This window comes from Saccopteryx bilineata, chromosome 2 (assembly GCF_036850765.1).
Source record: "Saccopteryx bilineata isolate mSacBil1 chromosome 2, mSacBil1_pri_phased_curated, whole genome shotgun sequence".
In the NCBI taxonomy this organism is placed as follows: domain Eukaryota; kingdom Metazoa; phylum Chordata; class Mammalia; order Chiroptera; family Emballonuridae; genus Saccopteryx; species Saccopteryx bilineata.
Window position 1 is genome coordinate 4,844,393 of NC_089491.1, and position 22,221 is coordinate 4,866,613.

The 22,221-nt window shown below is 53.0% G+C and overlaps 1 protein-coding gene across 5 annotated transcripts in view; it reads left to right on the top strand.

Moving 5' to 3' along the window:
- The first annotated feature begins 7,303 nt into the window (after positions 1-7,303).
- The window catches only part of RAPGEF1 (Rap guanine nucleotide exchange factor 1), a 149,956-nt gene continuing 135,038 nt past the window's right edge, over positions 7,304-22,221 (top strand). For all 5 annotated transcript variants that reach the window (XM_066255911.1, XM_066255914.1, XM_066255921.1 and 2 more), the window contains exon 1: positions 7,304-7,626. In XM_066255911.1, the coding sequence (XP_066112008.1) occupies positions 7,566-7,626 (61 nt within the window). In that variant the 5' untranslated portion in view covers positions 7,304-7,565. The remainder of the gene's footprint in view (positions 7,627-22,221) is intronic.

The window sequence follows — 22,221 nt, forward strand, 5'->3', positions numbered from 1 at the left end:
CTCAAAGCTGTGGTCACTTTATGGGTTGAGTACTCAGGGCCAGAAGCCTGTTAGATGCCCCGAATCCCCGCTGGTGAGAGAAAGGCCAAGGGTCCCAGAAGCCCATCTGCTGCCCGCTCTGCCGGGGTTGGTCCCAGAGATGCCACGTTTCCATCGCAGAGAGATGACCCAGACGTCTATCCCCACCCTTTTGAGGATGTCCGTGGATGCTTCCCCAGTTTTCTGAGCACTGACACCAGGTCAGGAGGAGGCCATCCTAGGGGGCCTGGGGTGTGGGGGGGCATGCAGGACCCTCGTGCTCACAAGAAGGAACAATAAGCAGAATCTTAACAAAAACAAGATCGCTAGTGCACTCAGAGTCACCCAAACATGTGTCTCCTCTCTCTGGGTCTTCCTGGTGCTCCAAGTAGAAACGAATGCCCGCACGCTCAGACAGCACGCCGGGCACCCCTGCGGGAACGTTCAGCGTGGCTGGCTTCATGGAAGAATTGCCTGGGACCCGGGAGCTGCACCCCCAAGTCCCTCCGGGCGCCTGCAGACCAGGACCCAGGTCTCGTTCATCTCTGTTTTTCTCATGAGGCCCAGGACACTGAGGACGTACAATTTTTGGAAATGGAAGATAGTTGAATGAATTGAATTGAATTGACTTGAAGAGTTAAAGGAAAGTTGAGCATCATGTAAACTACCGTAGGGTATGTAAAGATAAGTTTGGGTTAGGGAACTTGTAGCACGGTGACTCAAATATTAGCCCAACTGAACCAGGGCTAGATCTGGGCCAATCAGCTCTCCTCACCTGGCGGAGAGGTTCGGGAGTGAGCCTCCTCCTCCCCAGGCCTGGTCTCCTGGCTGAGGTGGGACAAGAAGGGACGTGAGTGGGGAGGTGGACAGGTGATTGTGGGAGCAGTTCAGACGCTGGGGAGATACTGTGCCTCTTGCCTTTCGGTTTTACCATGAGACGTCATGCTTTCCAATACATTCTCCTTTTTGCTGAGCCGTTGTGAAACTGGTAGCTGTAACACATGACCAAGCAAGCACTCCCTGACCTAGACCCTGACCCCCCAGGACTCCTGTGCGGTCAGGGCAGTGACTGAGCAAGCACCAGTCACAGGAAGCCCTCAGGATGACCACTGCTCCCGCTAACGGACCCCACCTCCCTTTCTGATCTACGGTGGAGATCTCCTTGTCCTCAGGGAACCATGGGCCGAGTGCAGGCAGGTTCCTGTGCTCTGCGTGCCTACAGTCCAAGCCGGGTAGAGCTCTGTCTGGGGCCACCAAACACGCCTCGCCATCTCTACTCTCGTCCCCCGGAACTCTTGTCCTCACAGGTGCTGAAGTTGTCTGCGAATGCCAACAAGAGGGCGTGGCCTTCTGGAAAGAGCCCATCTCTCACATCGGCTCCTGGCCACCCAGCTGTCTCTTGCACAGTCTGGACAGCTGTGTGACGGTCATCTGGTGTGTCCGTCCCTGGCACAGAGGGGAAGCCAGCAGCACTCAGGCAAGTATGGACTGAAGCCCCCTCCCTCAAGAGCTGTGTCCCGCACGACGAGTCTATTCCAGGGTCTCGAGCAGGAAATGGCACGAAATTGAGTGAAAAATAGACAGAGACTTAAAGATATATACAGGATGGGCTCGGGAGGACGCCACAGTTCCTTGCCAACAGTCAGGACTGTTCCAGCCGCAAAAACATGGCCGTCCCCAGAAAACATCCGTCTTTATTTTCTGGGTAATGTGGGCCATTAGCAATTCAATTAAGTTTCCAAGACAACTCAAAGATAACCCCCACCATATTAGTCAATCTATTTAAAGTTACACCAAGAAGAAACTAGCTTCCAGTCTCTTCCCAGGAACACGGGCGGGCAGGTCGAGCACTGAAGCACAGCCCTTTGTTAACTCAATCAGGCAGGTGAGGTGGGGGCTTGGGCTCACCACCTCTGTCCCCAAAATCTAGACTGCAAAATACCCGGTTTATTTTTTGGTCCCCAAAATCTAGACTGCAAAATACCTGGTTTATTTTTTGGTCCCCAAAATCTAGACTGCAAAATACCCGGTTTATTTTTTGGTCCCCAACATTCAAGGTGTTGGAGTTGTTGGCACAGTGCTGGAGCCAGACATGGCCCCTGGGCTAATGATGCTTCTCATTTTCTGTCTTATGATCTGAACTGGGAGTGGCTAGCCCACTCATCGAGATGGGAAAGGGACTCAGCCGACCCTGAGTTGATAGCCCCAGCCACCATTGCCCTGCCACCCAGGGCCAGGTGACGAGCGACCACCCCTCTCGCCCAGAGTCTGCTGGGAACCAGCCCACTGGCCAGTCCCACATTGTTCACTCCCCCTCCCCCTTTGCCTTTCCTGAAGAAACCACAACAGAGGCTCTGGCCTAAGCTCTCCCCTTGCGCCTGTCTTCTGCCCCCGGACTACCGGAGTGTGCCCCATGTGACCCTGCCGGGCTGGGTGTGCCCCATCCACTTGGGAAAAGTGAGTATTGGGTGCTTCCAATGGCACTGGGCTCTCCTTGTTGTCACTCGGTTGCCTCCACAAATCAAAATCTCATGGGTACAGATGACATAGTCCCTGCCTGCATGGAGCTCAGAGGGGACAGATATTAAACACGACCTGGAATTAAAGAACTAGCCCTGGCCGGTTGGCTCAGCAGTAGAGCGTCAGCCTGGCGTGTGGGGGACCCGGGTTCGATTCCCGGCCAGGGCACATAGGAGAGGCGCCCATTTGCTTCTCCACCCCCCCCTCTGTCTCTCTCTTCCCCTCCCGCAGCCAAGGCTCCATTGGAGCAAAGATGGCCCGGGCGCTGGGGATGGCTCCTTGGCCTCTGCCCCAGGCACTAGAGTGGCTCTGGTCGTGGGAGAGCGACACCCCGGAGGGGCAGAGCATCGCCCCCTGGTGGGCAGAGCGTTGCCCCTGGTGGGCGTGCCGGGTGGATCCCGGTCGGGCGCATGCGGGAGTCTGACTGTCTCTCCCTGTTTCCAGCTTCAGAAAAATAAAAAATAAAAATAAATTAAAAAATAACTACTCAGAGGTGTATGCCGTGGAAGAGCATTGTAGGATATAATTATGACTGCATAGGACGCTGCGAAGCTCTGAACTGGTGGCGATGCCCACGTGGACATCCTTGGATCTTGCTTCGTCCCCACCCCCAACCCCAGCTGCTGGTTCTAAGGCGTCCACACCCCAGCTTTCCTTCACTGGATGCAATTCCCAGGCCCTTGCCTGCAGTCATTGGCTCGGGGACAGGCATGGGACTCAAACCAAGCTAATGAGAGTCACCTGTCCCAACTCTGCCACCATGTGGAGCGAGTCCTCCAGAGAATAGAGCACTGTGGTTGATTCCAGGCCTCAAGGTAGTAGCTGCAGTGGTCCTGGCCGTGTCCCTGGTTTGCTAGTTGGGATGGTCAACAGATTTCCTTTCAGCCCTAGCCAAGCCGAGCTGGGCTTCTGAGAGTGAAATCAAGCATTTTGACCAGTGCAGGGGGCTGGTCCCACCAGGGAAAGACTCTTTGTAGATGTGACATTTAAATCGAGAAACTAGAGATGACTAGGAAGCAGCCAGGTGGAGGGGAGAGGGGAAGATATTCAAGACAGACGAGCAGCATGGGAGAGAGCCCCAGAGTGGGAAGAACAGATGGTGTGGTAATATAATGTTATAGTAATTAAATATATAAAAATATAAAAAACAAAAATATGGAAGATATATAAAAGTAATTAAGATATAATATTAAAAATAATTAAGGAAATTAGCCTGACCTGTGGTGGCGCAGTGGATTAAGCGTTGACCTGGAAATGCTGAGGTCGCCGGTTCAAAACCCTGGGCTTGCCTGGTCAAGGCACATATGGGAGTTTATGCTTCCAGCTCCTCCCCCCTTCTCTCTCTCTGTCTCTCCTCTCTTTCTGTCTCTCTCTGTCTCTCCCTCTCCTCTCTAAAATGAATAAATAAATAAATAATAAAAAAAATAATTAAGGAAATTAAATAAAGTTATGACGTCTGGATAGGAATTAATATAGTGGGTACAGATGTGATAAACAGACTCTGACTTTCGAGCAGGGCCCAGTTAGTGTGTGTGTGAATTTTATACATAGATAAGAAGTGGCTTGGTGCCGTCACTTTGTAAATTAACTTATATAAGAACATCTTGAAAAGTGGTTTGATGTAACATTTCAGTAGATTAACATAAAAGGGGTTCCCTGTGAGGAACTCCCAAAAAGGGTGGTTTGAGGTGATAATCCTGTAGATTGATACCTGTTAGAAGGCATTGACCAGCCTGACCAGGCAGTGGCGCAGTGGATAGAGCGTCGGACTGGGATGCGGAAGGACCCAGGTTCGAGACCTCGGGGTTGCCAGCTTGAGCGTGGGCTCATCTGGCTTGAGCAAAAAGCTCACCAGCTTGGACCCAAGGCCACTGGCTCGAGCAAGGGGTTACTCGGTCTGCTGAAGGCCCGCGGTCATGGCACATGTGAGAAAGCAATCAATGAACAACTACAGTGTCTCAACGAAAAACTGATGATTGATGATTGGTGCTTCTCATCTCTCTCCGTTCCTGTCTGTCTGTCCCTATCTATGACTCTCTCTGTCCCTGTAAAAAAATAAAATAAAAAATAAAAAAAAAAGAAGGCGTTGACCAGAAAAGATACTAAAGCTGAGGGGCCCCCTGCTGCAGTAGTTGCCCAGACTCCAACGTAAACATGAACTGTCTCCACGCTGCTCTGAGCTCTGACCAGACAGCCAAGAGGAGAATACAACAGGCCCCCCTTAAGCTGCACCTAGGCACGCCAAAAGGATTTGTGAGTAATAAATTGTCTGTGTGATTATTGCAACTAACTTATGTGTCGGTTGTGTCTTTCCTCTGGTGGCAGTTAGTGTTAGCACTGATTTGTAGCATCCTCATAGCCGCCTCAAGAGTAGTCTCAAAGAGGCTGCCAGCCCTGCGGACAAGCAGGAGTGTCCCACTGCACGGGGAAGTCGAATCAGGGACGCCTGATCGACGTAGAGCTTGGCCTCTACTGGGACAACAGAGCGTTAGGATTTTCTTTGCCTCTCTACCTTGTGTGTGTTCCGTTGCAGCTAGACACACGGTTGATGAATAAGCTTTATTAAATAAGGGTCCATGACCTTGATTCATAGTCATGTCCAGTGGTAAAGTACTTAATTGTTTGAAAATCCTTGGTCATTTGATATATCACGATTTATTAAATATAGCTGGTTGTATTCTTACAAACCCCTGGCTGGGCCTACTATGCAGTTTAATTTTCTGCTTTGTACTGAGAAGTTTGGATCTAACACTCTGGCCCTTCTTAGCTCAGAAGCTGGAAGAATTGGGGGCAGCTTTGGGAGCGTTGGGGAGGTGGGTCTGGGGCCAAGGGCCAGTTTTTCCTGGTGATAAAGCTGCCAAGAAAGTTGGGCAGTGCCATCCTGGCTCAGAGCCGCCATTCATCGGATCAAAAAGAGGAACAGATTTGTTTGTCTTTGACTTTGCCTTTGACCCCGCGAGGGCTAGAACTGACTGATGGCTGGGAGTTTGGCTGCTATCTCCAGCCAGTCAGTGACAGAATCAGTGCGCCCACTGGAATGTTTGGGAGATGCAACATCAACCCCCTGCCCCTCTCCCTGCAGCTCCCCCAGGTCCTGTCCCCCTACCAGGTCGTTTCATTTACACAGTTTGAGGGAAGCAAGAGGGAAACTAGCTGAGTTGGGATTAAATTTTTTTTTAAAATTTTTCATTGATTTGAGAGAGAGAAAGAGAGAGAGAGAGAGAGAGAGAGAGATAAGCATTCATTTTGTTGTTCCGCTTAGTTGTGCATTCATTGGTCACTTCCTGTGTGTGCCCTGACCGGGGACCAAGCCTGCAACCTTGGTGGTTTGGGACGAAGTGACTGAGCTAACTGGCCAGGGTTCTGAGTTGGTTTTGTGTTACTTCTTTATATTCTGTCTTGAGTCAAGAACAGTGAGTGGGGGGTCAGGAGTAACACCCCTTATGTTACTAAAATTTGTTGTTATTTATACTTGTCTTATATGACTAATTTGGTGCCCCAGAATAGGAGCTTTTTGGAGGGGAGGATCAGTTGTGTGTATTTTTGCAGGACCTCACAGCTAACACAGTGCCTAGCCCCAGCAGGATCTTTGATTCTTTTTCTTTTTTTTTTGACAGAGACAGAGAGAGGGACAGGCAGACAGGAAGGTATAGAGATGAGAAGCATCAATTATTCACTGCAGCACCTTAGTTGCTCATTGATTGCTTTCTCATATGTGCCTTGACCAGGGGGCTTCAGCAGAACAAGTGACCCCTTGCTCAAGCCAGTGACCTTGGGCTCAAGCCAGCAATCTTAGGCTTCAAGCCAGCAACCTTTGGGCTCAAGCCAGCAACCATGGGGTCATGTCTATGATCCCACACTCAAGCCAGCAATCCCGTGCTTAAGCTGGTTAGCCTGCACACAAGCTGGATGAGCTCAAGCCAGCAACCTCGGGGTTTCAAATCTGGGTCCTCCGAGTCCCAATGCAATGCTCTATCCACTGTGCTACCTCTGGGTCAGGCAGGATCTTTGATTCTTAAATCAGCAATTGCTATTGAACTCATTACTATGTTAGAAAAGGCCCACAGCTGAGCTCCAGGCTGGAGGATGCCATGGTCCCTATCTAGGGGTCAAATGAATAGGGCACACAGGGGTCATTGTATTCTAATAGGCTGGGCCCAGGCCTTAACATGGAGACTCTGGAAAATCTGCGACAGGAAGCCTTGGGTGGGATCAGGCCCAGACCTGGCCAGGTAGCTTCTGCCCTGGGTAGTTACTGAGTCTCAGATGGAAGATCAGGGAGGTGAGGTCAATGCCGGGTCTGGAGCCCCTGGGCTGGCTGGGAGCTCTGAATCTTGGTGAGGTCAGGCCTTGGCCAGGCAAGGTGACTTGGCTAGCAGAGGACGCTGAGACCCAGACCATGGGAGAAGGGATAGATCCTATGCTTTGGCATAGACTATGAGCCTGCATAACAGGGCTGCCGGTCCCATTTAAGGTCCGTCTCAGGCCTTGGTCTGAAGACTGTGATCTACAGAGGACACTGAGTCCTGGATGACGATGAGGTAGGGATGAAGTGTCCACCCCAGGCCCTTGCAGGAAGGCGCTCCGCGAGCAGGTGTGCTGGCGGTGGAGGGATCGGCCCCAGCGCCGGCGTGGAGACTCCGGGCCGGCAGGGGACGCTGCGTGCTGGGCGGGAGGCGCAGAGCGGCTCCGGGCCGGCAGGGGGCGCTGGGCTGGTGGAGGCGCGACGGACGCCGGCAGGTGGCGCTCTGGCCGCGGCCAAGGCCCGGCGGGCGGGCGGGCGGCGGCGGCGGCGGCGCGGCGCTGCGCCGGCTCGGGGGCCTAGAGAAGCGGCAGCGGCGGCGGCGGCAGCGGCGGTGGCGGCGGGAGCGGCGGCCCGGGGCGGGCGGAGCGCCGCTGGCCGAGCGCATAGGCCGCGGCCCGCGGAGCCCGCCATGCCGGCGTGGGTCTGAGGCGCGGAGAGCCAGGGCCGAGGCGAGCGGCGGCCGCGCCGGCCGGGGTTCCCGCAGCGGCCCGGCCCGGGCCCGATGAGCGGCGGCCTCGGCCTCCGGCGCAGCCCGGAGATGTCCGGCAAGGTCGAGAAAGCAGGTGAGGCGCGGCGGCCGGCCCCGGGACGCGCGGGCCCGCGGGGGCGCCGGGGGCCGGGCCTGCTCGGGGCGCTTGGGGCTCCGCCGCCGCAGGCCGAGGCGGGGACGGGGACACGGGGGACACAGGGGACGGGACACACGGAGGACGGGGACGCGGCCCTCCGGGAACCGGGGGACGACCGCCCGACCCCGACCCGGGCGCGCGGAGGACCAGCCCCGGCCGCGTGTCCGAGTGGCGGCCGCCCCGGGGCCCCAGCGGGCGGCTCGGCCGCCTTTGAGACGGAGCCCGGAGCCGAGCCATAAAATGTGTCATTTCTCATGAGCCTCGAGTTTAAATTTAACCCGAAGTGTCTGCTGCGGCGGCTTCAAAGCGAGCGGGGCCGGAGGAGGCGTCTGGGCGCCCTCGGGGCCCCGGCCGCGGTGCCTGCCCCCCTGGCAGCCGGCTCGGCGCTGCGGGAGGGGGCGCTGGGGGCTGCGCCTCCCCGGGCGCACCCGGGTCTTTGTGTGCGGGTGCCTGCGCTCACCTGGCTGTCGCCTGTCCTGGGAGTAGTCTCCCAAGACTCAATCAGGCGGCACTTGCGGAGCCCAGGGCGCAGTTAGCCAGCAGCGACACCTGGCAGGGCGAGTCCGCGGGTCCAGGTGAGGGAGGCGGGCAGCTGGGGCTCCCCACAGCCTGGGGGCCCCGGGCGACCCGCCTGCCTGGCAGCTGAGCTGTTCCGGGGCTGCTGGGGTCGGTGGGGGGCCAGGCTGCCGATCTGGAGGCGGCCTCTGTGCCCCGGGGTGGACCCAGGATCCTTCTCTGAGGTGCACGGGTCCAGGGACCCAGAGGGCAGTGTCACCTACTAGCAGGCTGTGGTGGAAGCACGGGAAGGAGGTCTCTGCAGCCTTTCTTGACGGTTTTCTATATATCGGGCTCTGTGCTAAACACCTTATTAAGTATATTGCATGCTAAGTCCTGGTAGCTTCCCCGTGAGGGAGAACGTGGTCCCCGTGTTTCAGGCCCGGTTCTTGCAGGTGGCCCAGTGAGAGGGCAGCAGGCCCAGCACCGAGGCCAGCCCTCCAACCCCGGGCCCTGGGCTTCAGGTGCCCCATTCTTCAGCCCTGGGCCTTGACCACTGACCATGAGTGCTTCCCTGCCCATGCGCCGTTCCAGAAATATTTGTGGTTAATCTGTGAGGCACAGCGTGTCAGATGGGTGTCGGTGGGAAACTCAGATAGTCCATTTTAAAAAAGAACATTGACAGGGCACTTTTTGAGGATTAGGCTGCGTTCACTGACAAAAACTTGGAAAGTGTGGGAAGGAGCAGGAGCCAAGCAAATAGCACCCGTCAGCCCCGGAGCTGCTGTGCACGGCTCAGACCTCTCGGAACCAGACGGCTCTGGGTCTGTGTCCTCTGTCAGCTGGAGGAGGGAGGCCTGTGGCCAGCGTATGTCAGCACAGGTCCTCCGTGCCCGTGGGCCTCTGTCTCCTGGGGCCTCTCCGTCCTGGGGGCCGTGGGGAGGTGCAGAGAGCCGGGCAGGCCCATCTGAGCTGTGCTGTTAGAGGAGTCAGGGCCGGTGGGCAGGGGCGGGGGACAGGGAGGGCTCTGGAGGGACAGGATGCCTGTTTGGCTCTGGAGAGAGGGTAGGGTCCCGGCAGAGGTGGAGATGGGGGGAGAGGGCAGAGCGGAAGGGGCCGGCAGCTGGAGGAAGGTGCCTTTGCCGAGAGGCAGCTAGGTAGGGCAGTTCTGAGGTGGCTAGACCAGGGCTGACACCTCCAGTGGCACTAGCAGGGGCCCCGCCCTGTGGTGTGAGGTCTTCTGAGCTCCACACGCCGCCGACCAGAGCCGCCTGCAGGGAAGGGTGCACCTTCCTCGTGGTTCTGCTGGTTGGTAGAAGTGAGCTTCACTTTGCATGTTGAGAGTTTCAGTTAGGTTTCTGTTGGGGTTTCCCGAATGGTCCTGCTGTAAGTCACCAGCAGTGTTTTCATTCGAAGGGAAGATCCTTAGGTGATACCTGACCTGGGGTGGCGCAGTGGATAAAGCATTGACCTGGAACGCTGAGGTCGCCAGTTCAAAACCCTGGGCTTGCCTGGTCAAGATGCATACGATGCTTCCTGCTCCTCCTCCACCCCCTTCCTTTCTCTCTCTCTCTCTCTCCTCATTCTGAAATCAATAAGTAAAATCTTTTTAAAAAGGGGAGGGGGAAGGTTCTTAAGTGAAGCAGGACTCCTGTTAGCAAGTGAACAAACAGTCTGGTAAATCATAGAGCCTGACACTCAGGAAACAATCACTGATACTTGCTTTTGCTATTTTCTGTTGGCTTGAGGCAACAGAAGTGTGGCCTCCACGTATTTATAATCTCTCCTTTCTGAAAAGAGGGACTTTCATTGCTCAGGGTTTAAGGAATCAAGGGTTTTCTGAGTGTAAAACAGAACTCTACCCATCCCGCCGGCCCTGAGACTCTTGCCGGTTTTCCCATCCTGATGCTTCGTGGGAGAGCAGTGACTCGGGCCTCCGGGGCGGCCTTTGAGTCTGTCCTGTTGCTCTCCGGACCTTTGGTTATTCGGCAGTGGCTGGCTGTGGGTGAGGCCTGCAGGGCATGCACCTGCTCTCCTGTGAGGACCTGCCATTTCATAGGGACGCAGAAAGGCAAGCGTCCCCGGGCCCACAAGGGTTCGGAACAGTCTGGGCTCCAGAGGGCCGCAGAGGTCAGTCTGCTGGCTGGTGAAGGAGGGTTGAATGTGAAGGGCCAGGAAGAAGGTTGGGGTGGAGGGCTGTTTTTCTAAACTCTGGTATCTGGAGCCAGACAGATTAGGGAGCTCCCCAGGGTGAGCTGGTGGGCAGAACTGGCAAGAAGAGGGGGCTATTCCTTAGGAACTAGGAGGGGCTCGTTCTGAAAGGCCGACTTGGCGGGGGTGTGTGTGTGTGTGTGCAGTGACTCAGGCAGTGCGCATGGCTCTGGTTGGGCACGGGCACTGGCAGCGACGGGTCTCAGCTGCTCGTGCCCCCCTCCGGCGAGCACAGGGCGGGGCAAGAGTGGATGCCGTGGTGTCGCTGGAGCTGAAGCAGCTCTGAGTGGCGGTGACAGGCTGGTGGCTGGGGAATGGACCCAGCCCATAGCCATATTGTGTTTGATCTGCAAGGTTTTTTGTTTGTTTGTTTGTTTGTTTTTTACAGAGACAGCGAGAGTCAGAGAGGGATAGATAGGGACAGACAGACAGGAACGGAGAGAGAAGAGAAGCATCAATCATCAGTTTTTTGTTGTGACACCTTAGTTGTTTATTGACTGATTTCTCATATGTGCCTTGACCATAGGCCTTCAGCAGACCCAGAACCCCTTGCTTGAGCCAGCGACCTTGGGTTCAAGCTGGTGAGTTTTGCTCAAACCGGATGAGCCCACGCTCAAACTGGCAACCTCAGGCTTTCAAACTTGGGTCCTCCGCATCTCAGTCCGATGCTCTATCCACTGTACCACCACCTCATCAGGCAATCTGCAAGTATTCTTGAAGAAAAGATAATTAAAAAAAAAAAAAAGCTTGATGGTCAATATTTAAAAATCAGGAAGTCAGTCCCAGAGCTCAGGTTTCTGGCTGTCTTGAAAACTGAGAAGCTCTGGTGGCTCTGAGCCCCTGTTTCCACGAGGCGGCTGCGGGCGCCCACTGCCAACCACTGCCAGCCAGCCCTGTTCCCTGCTGGGACCATGGACAGTTGTTTGCATCCCCTTCCTTGAAGAAATCATGCGTGTTTGTTTGCTTTTCATTTGTACTTTGAAGGCTTTGCCCGTTCCTGCACTGACTTGTTCCTCAGTTCCCTGAGCTACTCCGTCAGGTGCTGTACAAGGCTCTGGGAGCCAGCAGGGACCCCAGCAGACAAGGCAGAGGCGCCACATGGGCCTCACAGCGGAGGGTGTCAGGGAAGGACTCTGAGGAACTGAGATTGAAGGTGGAATGGGGAGGCCAAGTCAGGTATCTGGGCACAGCAGCAGGGGGGCGTGCCAGGCACAGCGGTGAGGGGGTGGGGGTGGCCGGGCACAACAGGGGGAGCAGGGAGAAGGTGGCCTTGGGTTCCCTGGGTGCTCCTCAGCCTCGGCTGTGCCCCCACCCCTCCCTGCGCCAGATAGTGATCCAGCACCTTCGTAGGGCTTGGGGTCCTTCCCTTCCTGGGAGCGCAGCAGAGATCCCTGCCTCCTGGGCCTTCACAAAGATGTAAATGTTGCAACCCAGTTCTTTGTTCCCAAAAACCACGGGCTGTGTAGGAGTTTCATCAGTTAGGAACCCTCTGGCCAGCATGTGGCTCCCGGTGGCCTCGAGCTGCACCAGGGGCAGGTGACCTGCTTGGGCTCACCCAGTGCCCACCGCCTGAGGACAGGATAAATATGAGTCTCACAGTCAAAGGCCCTGGTTTCCTTTCTTTAAAAAAAAATTTTTTTTAATTTATTTTATTTTATTTTTTGCATTTTTCCGAAGCTGGAAATGGGGAGGCAGTCAGACAGACTCCCGCATGCGCCCAACCGGGATCCACCCGGCACGCCCACCAGGGGGCGATGCTCTATCTGGGGCGTCGCTCTGTTGCGACCAGAGCCATTCTAGTGCCTGAGGCAGAGGCCACAGAGCCATCCTCAGCGCTCGGGCCAACTTTGCTCCAGTGGAGCCTCGGCTGTGGGAGGGGAAGAGAGAGACAGAGAGGAAGGAGAGGGGGAGGGGTGGAGAAGCAGATGGGCGCTTCTCCTGTGTGCCCTGGCCGGGAATCGAACCCGGGACTCCTGCATGCCAGGCCGACGCTCTACCACTGAGCCAACCGGCCAGGGCCTGGTTTCCTTTCTTTTTAAAAAAATTTTTCCGTTGATTTGAGAAAGAGAAGCATCAACTTGCTGCTCTGCTTCGTTGTTCCAGTTAGTTGTGCATTCCTTGACTGCTTCTTGTAAGTACCCTGAGTGGGGATCAAACCTGCAACCTCGGTGTGCCGGGACAACGCTCTATGGAGTGAGCCACCGGCCAGGGCAAGTGCTATGTTTTTCAAATGGCTGAAGATGCTTTTATACCTTAAAAAGAAAAATGTACACTGACAGCATTCCTAGTAACTCTTGTTGTCATGAGTTTTCTCGAAACAGATAAAAAGCACGTGGGCTGCACTTGTTTTGGCCTAGGAGAGAGTCGCTGTGGACCAGCAGTCACTGTGTTTTGATTGATTTTTTTTTATTTTTATTTATTTATTTATTTTTTTATTTTTAACTCCTCTTAAATCTTATGCTTCTTTTTACCCCCACCATTAACCATCTTTGTGGTCAGAATGTATCCAGTCAAGAAGTAGGACATTTTAATGGTACCTGGTTGTTCGTTCACTCACTCTTGCAGCACTGACCGAGTCCCCCTTGCTGGCAGACACAGTGATGCATCGTGGTGACACAGAGCCCGCAGGGGCCTGGCCCTCCCAGGTCACAGTCCAGGCTCAAAATGGTCTTAACTATTTCTGGAATTTCCTATGGTTTTCAGAATGCATTGATGGATGACCTCATTTCTGATCCTCGACAGTCCTGAGGGCTAGCGCAGGCCGCATTATTTCTGTTTTGCACCTGAGGGCAACTCAGGTCCAGGGAAGTTTGGTGACTTGCCCATGGTCACAGCCTTAGCACAGGGAGTGGGGAGCCGACCTCCACCTCCAGGTCCTTGCCGGCCCTGTTTCTGCCTTTGTAGAGCACTGCTGGGAGCCTCTCTTGTTGCTGAAAACATGGTAGCTTTCTGTCTTAATTATTGTTCACGTTCCCAACTTTCTTTTCTGATCCCTCCCTCCCCCGCCAAAAAAGTCTCATTTAAATTAAGGAAGACCTAGTGTGGCCTTAGGCTGCATATGATAGTACTAACGTTTATAACTAGCAGTACTATAAGGAGGTAAGAAACAGCATAAACACAGCTAACTGTGTTTCTGAAACCCAACCACAGCAGTGCCAGATGCTTCCTGGTCTCCTGAGCAGCTGTTGGCAGAGGCAGTTTGAATGGGATTCCTTGTAGCCAACAGACTTGATAGGGGCCTATAAAGATGAGTCATGTATGAGCTTGCAGAAAATCAGTTCCCGAATTAGCTCGGATTGGAGAATGCCGTGCGCGGGCCGGTCTTACTTCAGTCCAGCTGAATGTGTTCCCGTTGCCATAATAGGATGACGCGCTGGAAGGAGTAGCTTTCTAGCCCCGCACCCGCGCAGCCTCCGCCTGGGTGCCTGCTGCAGGCACAGGTGCTCCCTGGCTCACCCACCTTGCCGCAAAGGCTGTTTGATGATTTTTAAAAGAAGAACTCCCACTTTGTGAATTACGAGGGGATCTGTCGTCTTAGTTTCTGGTCGGTTGTTTTGGACCGTTTGACCAATCCGAGACCTGGCATCGTGACCTTGAGCAGTTCTTCCTCTTTTCTGGGTCTCATTTTCTCCATCAGTGCTACATGGAGGAGGAGCTCTGAGTGCTTCCCCGTTCTGTTGGTTTAAAGCAGCAGGTCCTTGTTATACGCCAGCAGGCCATCAGATGACGGTGGCGAATCCACTTGGGGCACAGTGAGTCCGCTCCCCTCAGCTTTGGCCCCTGAGGCTCCTTGGTCCTCCACCAAACACAGTGTGAAAAGCCACTTCCTGGATGCTGTCGCCCTTGTCTGCCCAATAGTTACACACCAGGGCACATACCAGCTCTGCCCAGCCTGCCGCCAGCCACGTGCCAGGAGAGGAGCCCCATCTCCATTTTTTATTTTCCTCAGTTGGCCTCTGGGCGTTATTTGGGACTAGCCCCCTGCACCATCAGCGTTCTTTGGGGGCGCTGGGAGAGGTAGGCTGTCGGGGTGCTCTGGGTCCCCCTTTCTTCTTTGTCAAGGGGCTTAGGAGAGGATCCCTTGCCAGTTCCTCCTCCTCTGTGAGTGACGGTGCAGTACTGTCTAGTGGATTAGAAACCTGGTCCCTAGTGGTCACAGTTCCTCTTTGTCCCCACTTTTTTCTCCCAGCCTGTAGTTTGAAAGGCGGGTGATAGTCTCTGAACCCAAGTCCTGACCCGCAGCCTGGACTGCGTCCCCCTAAAGCACCATTGCTGGCCCTGGCCGGTTGGCTCAGTGGTAGAGCATCGGCCTGGCGTGCAGAAGTCCCGGGTTCGATTCCCGGCCAGGGCATACAGGAGAAGCGCCTATCTGCTTCTCCACCCCCCCCCCCTTCCTCTCTGTCTCTCTCTTCCCCTCCCACAGCCGAGGCTCCATTGGAGCAAAGATGGCCCTGGTGCTGGGGATGGCTCCTTGGCCTCTGCCCCGGGCACTAGAGTGGCTCTGGTCGCAGCAAAGCGATGCCCCGGAGGGGCAGAGCATCGCCCCCTGGTGGGCGTGCCGGGTGGATCCCGGTCGGGTGCATGCAGGAGTCTGTCTGACTGTCTCTCCCCGTTTCCAGCTTCAGAAAAATACAAAAAAAAAAAAAAAGCACCATTGCTATTTCATACCAGTCTAGACCTGCCGTTCCCACTTCAGTGCCTGAAGGGTGGTCTTTCTCCTCGCTTTTTTCACTAGCTGTCTGCACCAGTACTCATTTTATTGCAAATGAAGTTTTGTGGTCAGGAGACACCTCCCTGCTTCTCAGAGGTGGAAGAAACAGACCTGCCAAGCACCAGTGGCCTGTGGCGCTTCCCGAGTGCCACAGGAGACAGCAGTGCAGAGTTCAGCTGTTTGCTTTCTAGCTTTTCAAGAGTTTCTGCCATTGGTGTGGACTTGAAAGTCCAGGCTCCTAGCGCCCTGTTCAAAGTGCCAGCCAGCCCACCGTCCGTCTCCCTGAGCAGGAGTCGGGAGAAGGAAGGCGCAGACCTGGAATGACAAGAGAGGACAGCAGAGTCCGGTGGGAGGAGATGGCTCTGAATAGCTACTTAGTTGACCCAAAACAAGCAAGCAAACAAAAAGACCAAACCAGACCTCTTGCCGGAAATAATGGTTGTATTTACTTGCTGGTGATGGGTAATCACATGCCCCTCTCTCCTTCAAGTGACTGGTTGCGACTTAATAGATGGAGGATTGTATATGGGTCGCGGGACTGGCTACTCTCAATCCCTGCTCTCAGTGATAAATAGAAATAATAGAGCTAACTTTCATTAAGTGCTTACCACGTGCTGGTACCAGGCTCTGTGTGTTTTACACACGTGGGCTCATGTAATTCTCACACCTGGAGGTTCTCATTCTGCAGAGGAGGGAACTGAAACACAGTGCTCCTCTTTCGTGTGTGGGGTCCTGAGGCCCAGAACAGGAAGATTTGCTGGTGGTTACACACCCAGTGGGGGCCAAGTGAGGACTCATGCCTACGACTACTTCCCATTTGTCCATGTTCTCATGGCTGTGATGACATGACTTTCTTGGCTGTTTTGACTTGAGTAAAAATGAGCCTCCACACTTCCAAGGACCCCTCGGACACAGGCGGCTGCTGCGCTACAAGGGCCGCGTGATGACACTGGAGGGGATGCTTCAGAAGACTGTCCTCCTGGCTGTCTGCTTCTGAGAAGGCTGCTTCCTGCTCAGTGACTGTGAGCAAATGCGAAAGTCTTTGTGAGCCTCTGGTGCCTCTGTCGCAGCCTGATGGGGTGGTCAGAGCCCTCTCTGAGGCTGGCTCTTTGTGAATGTCATCTACAGTACAAGAGGGGCAGCTGAGGTGTATTGGGGTTGTTTTGTTGGTTATTTTATTGGTTTTTCAGGAGACTAATGTTGCACTTAACTATGTGTTATTCATCGTCACAATGGAACTTGCCTTTCAAACACTTATAGGACATACGCTTTTTTGCTGTTGTTTTATGTTTTGTTTTTTGTTTGGTTATTATAAGGTATTGGAGTTACAGAACATTTTGTCCCCAAATGAGGAGGATGATGGCTAATGGTTGTTGAGTACTTCTTGCATGCCTTAGAAATGGGCATGATTTAATTAGTCCTATTCTTTTTTCAGTTGATTTTAAGGGGGTGAGAGAGAGAGAAGTATCAACTCTTTGTTTCACTTAATTGTTCCATTTAGCTGTGTACTCATTGATTGCTTTTCATATGTGACCTCTGGCACACTGGTTTGACACTTTGTCCACCGTGCCACCCAGCCAGGGCTAATTCTGTCACACAGAGAGAAATGACAGGATTGTGCCCATTGGACAGTTGAGGAAAGGGAGGCAGCAGGAGGGGAAGGTTGTGTGTTGAGGCCGAGGTAGAGCCAGTTGTGGAACTTGGCTTTCCTTGGGCTCTTCCCTCCCCGGTGTGTGCTCCCCTGGCCACTCGAGATTCTGGGTCCCGGGTCTAGTGCTGGTCCGCCCACTGTAGAGCCACCAGAGGCTGGCTTGGAGGCCCCTTCAGTGTCTTCACTTGGACTGGCTCTGGGATTCCCCTGGGGCTTTCCGTCCTCTCTGCAGAACTGTTACGGTGACTGCACATCTGTCTGTAGATTTATGAAGCAGCTTTTGGTTTCTCAGTTACAAGGTGGCTTATAAAGTGCATTTGCTGAAAACAGTGAATGGGAGTCTGCTCTGGATGTGAACAGTAGGAAGTGGCCCTTAATTCAAATAGCTTTATCCAGCCATCTCTCTGTTTACCCCTTCACCCACTTCTGGTCACCTACCCACCCACTCACCCACTCATTCATCCACCCACCACCCACTCATTCATTCACTCTCCCACACCCACTCATTTATTCACTCTCCCACACCCACCCACTCATTCATCCACCCACCCACTCATTCATCCACCCACCACTCGGTCATCCACCCCCCCAACCCTCCCCCATTCATTGACACAACATTGGCTGAGTGCTCACTGAGTGCCCGGCAGGCTCCCAGGACAGTGGAGGGTACTGAGAAGGCGTCTGTGCCCTTAGGGAGTTGACAGTCTGGCCACTGTCTGTGCTACAAGCAGGAGACTTCTGATCTAGGCCTTCTCAGGTTTTGTGATGCTCATCTGTGTTGGAGGCGGCGTGATCCCGGGCTGGAGGTCAGGATCTACCTCGTGGCCTGTGTCTGCACCGAAGCACTCTGTGTGCCCTTCTGAGCCCTCAGAGTCCCACCTGCAAAGTGAGCGGGTGGACTCAGAACGGAGCGGTGACTGAGAGCATGGGGCCCCGCGTCCTGTAGCTGTGGATTGTGTCAGCTCTCCTTGGAGCAGCTGTGGGATCTCATGCAAGTTGTTTTGCCTGTCTAAGCCCCAGTTCCTTATCTCTGAAATGGGAAAAGCATTGCAGCGCCCACCTTGCAGTACTGAGGGAGAATTAAACAAGATGATGCAAATGAAGCATCTTATCAGAGTATGGACATGTAAGTGCTCAATGAACATTAGCTTTTGTTCCTACCTGATGTCCCACCCTGCTCTAAAATGACCATTTCTTTACAGATGGTCGTACGGTAAGTGACAGTCAGACCTCCACGCTCATGGAAGGGAGGTCTCTGACTATTGAGGTACGTTTGACCCTTGAACGTGGGTTTGAACTACACAGGCCCACTTATAGGTAGGTTCTTTTCTTTTTAAAGAATTTTTTAAAATAGTCATATTCCACTTAATAAGGGGACTGTGTTCTGAGAAGTGCGTTGCCAGGCAGTGTGTTCATGCGAACATCAGAGTGTACGTGGACAAAGCTGGGTGCCATCGCCTGCTGCATACCTAGGCCGCGTGGTGTACCACTGTTGTATGTGTGGTTTGTCCTCAACCAGAGTGTCACTGTGTGTCACATGACTGTGCCGTATATCTATTTCTCTCTGTATGATTCTCTCCTCTAGCTTACTTTATTGTAAGAACACAGCATATGATCCATTTAATATTCAGAATGTATGTTAATCGACTGTTTATGTTTCCAGGAAGGCTTCTGGTCAACCACAGGCTATATTAGTAGTTCAGTTTTTGGAGAATCAGTAGTTACACTTCTCTTTTGATTGTGTGGGTGTCAGCATCCCTAACCCCTGTGTTGTTCAGAAGTCCACTCTATTCCTTTCAGGCTCTCTCTCTTTCTCTCAGTCTCTGTCTCTGTCACACACACATTTGAGAAAGGGAATTCTAGGGAATAGACTTTTACAACTAAGTAATAGCTCTCGAAAGAGCCCATTTATAGGAAGAGAACAACGTTTCACTCCAGCGGGCCAGTGCTCGTGGGCGCCGGCTCACGTCCAAGCCCGAGCAGGGCTCAGCACCGGCCACTGGGCCTCTGCTGCATCCTGAGAGACACCGCCTCAGTTTCTCCTGCAGACGTGGCTCTGGGAGTGATTCAGCCACCTTTGTTCAGCACCGAAGGTGGAACAATCACAGTGCAATGCTTTTGTTTTGTGACAGTTAAAATACCACAATCCATTAAGGCCTCCCATACAAGGAACTAACAAATTGTGTTGAATGCTGCAAGCAGTGTGATTTCAGACTTTCCCCCCCTTTGATTGGTTTTTACAGGTAAGACAAATTCAGAGATGCTATGTGTCGTTCCACATCTCCCTCACCTTGCTGCCCCAGCGTTTCTGGTCTGTGGTGGTGCATGGGCAGTCTCCTTGCTAGAGTGTCCACACAGCCAGCTCAGACACTGCTGTTTGCAGAGACCAAAGCCCTGTCACCCTCTTCGCTTTCTTTCATCATTGGCCCCGGGAGCTGCAGGACCTCTCTTAGCATAACCGCACTCTTCCGTGCTTCTGCCGCAGCTTGTCCAGAGCACCTTACAGATATTGATACTTCGCGCTCATCAGAAAAGCCTAGGCCGAGATTGGAAGCAGGCTCTCCTGCGTGCTCTAGCCTTGTTTTCCTCTCTGTTCATGAGGAGTTGTCTCTACTAGTTACCCTAAACATGCAAGGTTGTAAGTGCAGAAAAGAAGTTGGGCTGGAGACCTGGACTGTGTTCCAGTCCTGTGCTGCAGGGAGCCCAGAGTCCCCTGGTCCTGGCTTGGTGGGTGAGGAAATCATGAGGACTGAAGTCATCGCGGGGAACACGTGTGTCACTGTCATTAAGAATACTTGAGCCTGACCTGTGGTGGCGCAGTGGATAAAGCGTCTATCTGGAAATGCTGAGGTTGCCGGTTCGAAACCCTGGGCTTGCCTTGTCAAGGCACATATGGGAGTTGATGCTTCCAGCTCCTCCCCCCCTTCTCTCTCTCTGTCTCTCTCTCTCATCTCTAAAAATGAATAAATAAAAAAATAATTAAAAAAAAAAAGAATACTTGAAACCGTGGTGTCATTGGGTGCAGGGAGAGCTAGCCAGCGTGTCGGTCGCTGCCAGAGACCTGGTATGTCCTCTGGGGCAGGCAGGCCGTGGTCCCTTCTTGGACCATGAGCTGGAACAGTGCTTCAGCATCTTAAAGCTCCCGAGTCCCTCTTAAGCTCTGATGGCGGCTCCTCGGACTCTGCCCCCAGGGAGAAAGGTTCATTTACATGTGGACATGGCTCTATAAACTCTGTCCCTGCTATTATAGGACAGTCATCTATTGATACAAACACCTCAGGTCTTGGAAAGCTCAAATGGAACCTTGGGAATCTGCAGTAATCAGGATTTAGTGTCTCCTAGTTCAGTCAGGCCTGGGTTCAAGTGACAGTAATTATACAGTACTGGAGTTTTTTAAGGGTTTCATGAGATGAGGGTTGTAAGCTGTTTAGATAATGCCTGTGTAGGTAAAAGAAGAAACTTTCCCCCTTCTGCATGACACTTTTTACGTTTACATCCAGTAAAATTGACCTTTCTGGGAATGTACCGTTCTCTGAATTTTACCTCATTGCAGGTTTGTGTAACCACTACCACAGTTAGGATGAGATCGATGCATCACCCCAGGGAGGAACTTGCTGCCCCTTTGTGGTCAGTCCCTTTCTTCACCTCTGGCTCCTGGCAACCATTGATCTGTTTTCCACTCCTGTTTTGCCCTTTTCAGAATATGATGTAGTATATACTTTTGGAAATTGGCCTCTTTTACTCAGCATAATGCCTTTGAGATTCATGAACTTGTTTTTTTGTCAGAAGGTTATTCCTTTTCATAGCTGAGTAGTATGCCACTGTATGGATATAATCGGTGTTTATCTGCATAGTATTTGACTTCGTTTAACTAGCTCTGTTTTCTGGAAAGAAAGATGACATTTGACCAACAGAAATCAAATAACCCAATTTTAAAACTTGAGCAGACATCTCCAAATAAGATATGCAAATAGAAAATAAACACTTGAAAAGACACTCAGCATTACTAAGGCATCATTAGGGCAGTGCACCTCAAATACACAGTGAGAGACGCCGCACACTCGTTAGGATGGCTGCTGTCAAAGGAACAGGAACCCCAGGTGGCGGCCAGACTGTCTGGAAATGAGCCCTGTGCACTGCTGGGTTGTAAAATGGTGTAGTTGCTGTGGATGCCAGCATGGCGGTTCCTCAGAAACTGACAACTAGAACTAGCCTGGGGCCCAGCAGTTCTGCTTCTGAGTATCACCCAGAAGTGAAAGCAGGGGACTCAAAATGGCATTTGTGCATTCAAGTTCATAGCGTCCTTCACAACAGCCAAGGTGGAAGCAACCCAGGCGTCCATCGGTGGACGACAAGGTGAGCAAAATGTGGTTGATTCACAGAGTGGACTAGCATCAGGCTTAAAAAGGAAGGCAAGGCCTTGGCCGGTTGGCTCAGTGGTAGAGAGTCGGCCTGGCGTGCAGAAGTCCCGGGTTCGATTCCTGGCCAGGGCACACAGGAGAAGCGCCCATCTGCTTCTCCACCCCTCCCCCTCTCCTTCCTCTCTGTCTCTCTCTCTTCCCCTCCTGCAGCCAAGGCTCCATTGGAGCAAAGATGGCCCAGGCGCTGGGGATGGCTCCTTGGCCTCTGCCCCAGGCGCTAGAGTGGCTCTGGTCGCAACAGAGTGACGCCCTGGAGGGGCAGAGCATCGCTCCCTGGTGGGCAGAGCGTCGCCCCCTGGTGGGCGTGCTGGGTGGATCCTGGTCGGGCGCATGCGGGAGTCTGTCTGACTGTCTCTCCCCGTTTCCAGCTTCAGAAAAATACAAAAAAAAAAAAGGAAGGGAATTCTGACACCTATTTCAGCATGGGTGAGCCGTGAGGACATGATGCTAAGCAAAATATGCCAGTCACAGGACACATACTGGACAGTGCCACCCGGGTGAATGAAACACTGTACCTAAGAGGAATCAGAGCTGCAGAGCCAGAGCAAGCAGAACGGCGGTTGCCAGAGGCGGAGGAGAGGGAGGACGGGGAGTTCCTGTGTGACGTCTAATTAATGTTGAATTTCAGCCTGTAAGATGGACAGAGCTCTGTGGCCGGGTGGCAGCGCAGTAACACAGCAGCGTGGGTGTCCCAATTGCCGCTGAACTGTGCCGCTAAAAGTGGTCAAAGCGCTAAATTTCATGTTATATGGATTTACCACAATTTATAGAGAATTACCATGGATGACAAATATTTTCCAGTATTTATTTACATAATTATTATTTAATCTCAAATAACTCAATACAGTAAGTTATATCCAAACATTAAAAACACGATGACATATGACAGCTCTATTACTGGGCAACACAGCTTCTAGTAAAAACGCCCTGGTGTAATTAATTGCATCTGGGCTGGAGGAACTATAGATGAACTAGGAACGCCTGCTGGGACTTCATACTTTGCGCCTCTGTGAGTGTGGTGACTTGTAATTAAGCATGTCCCT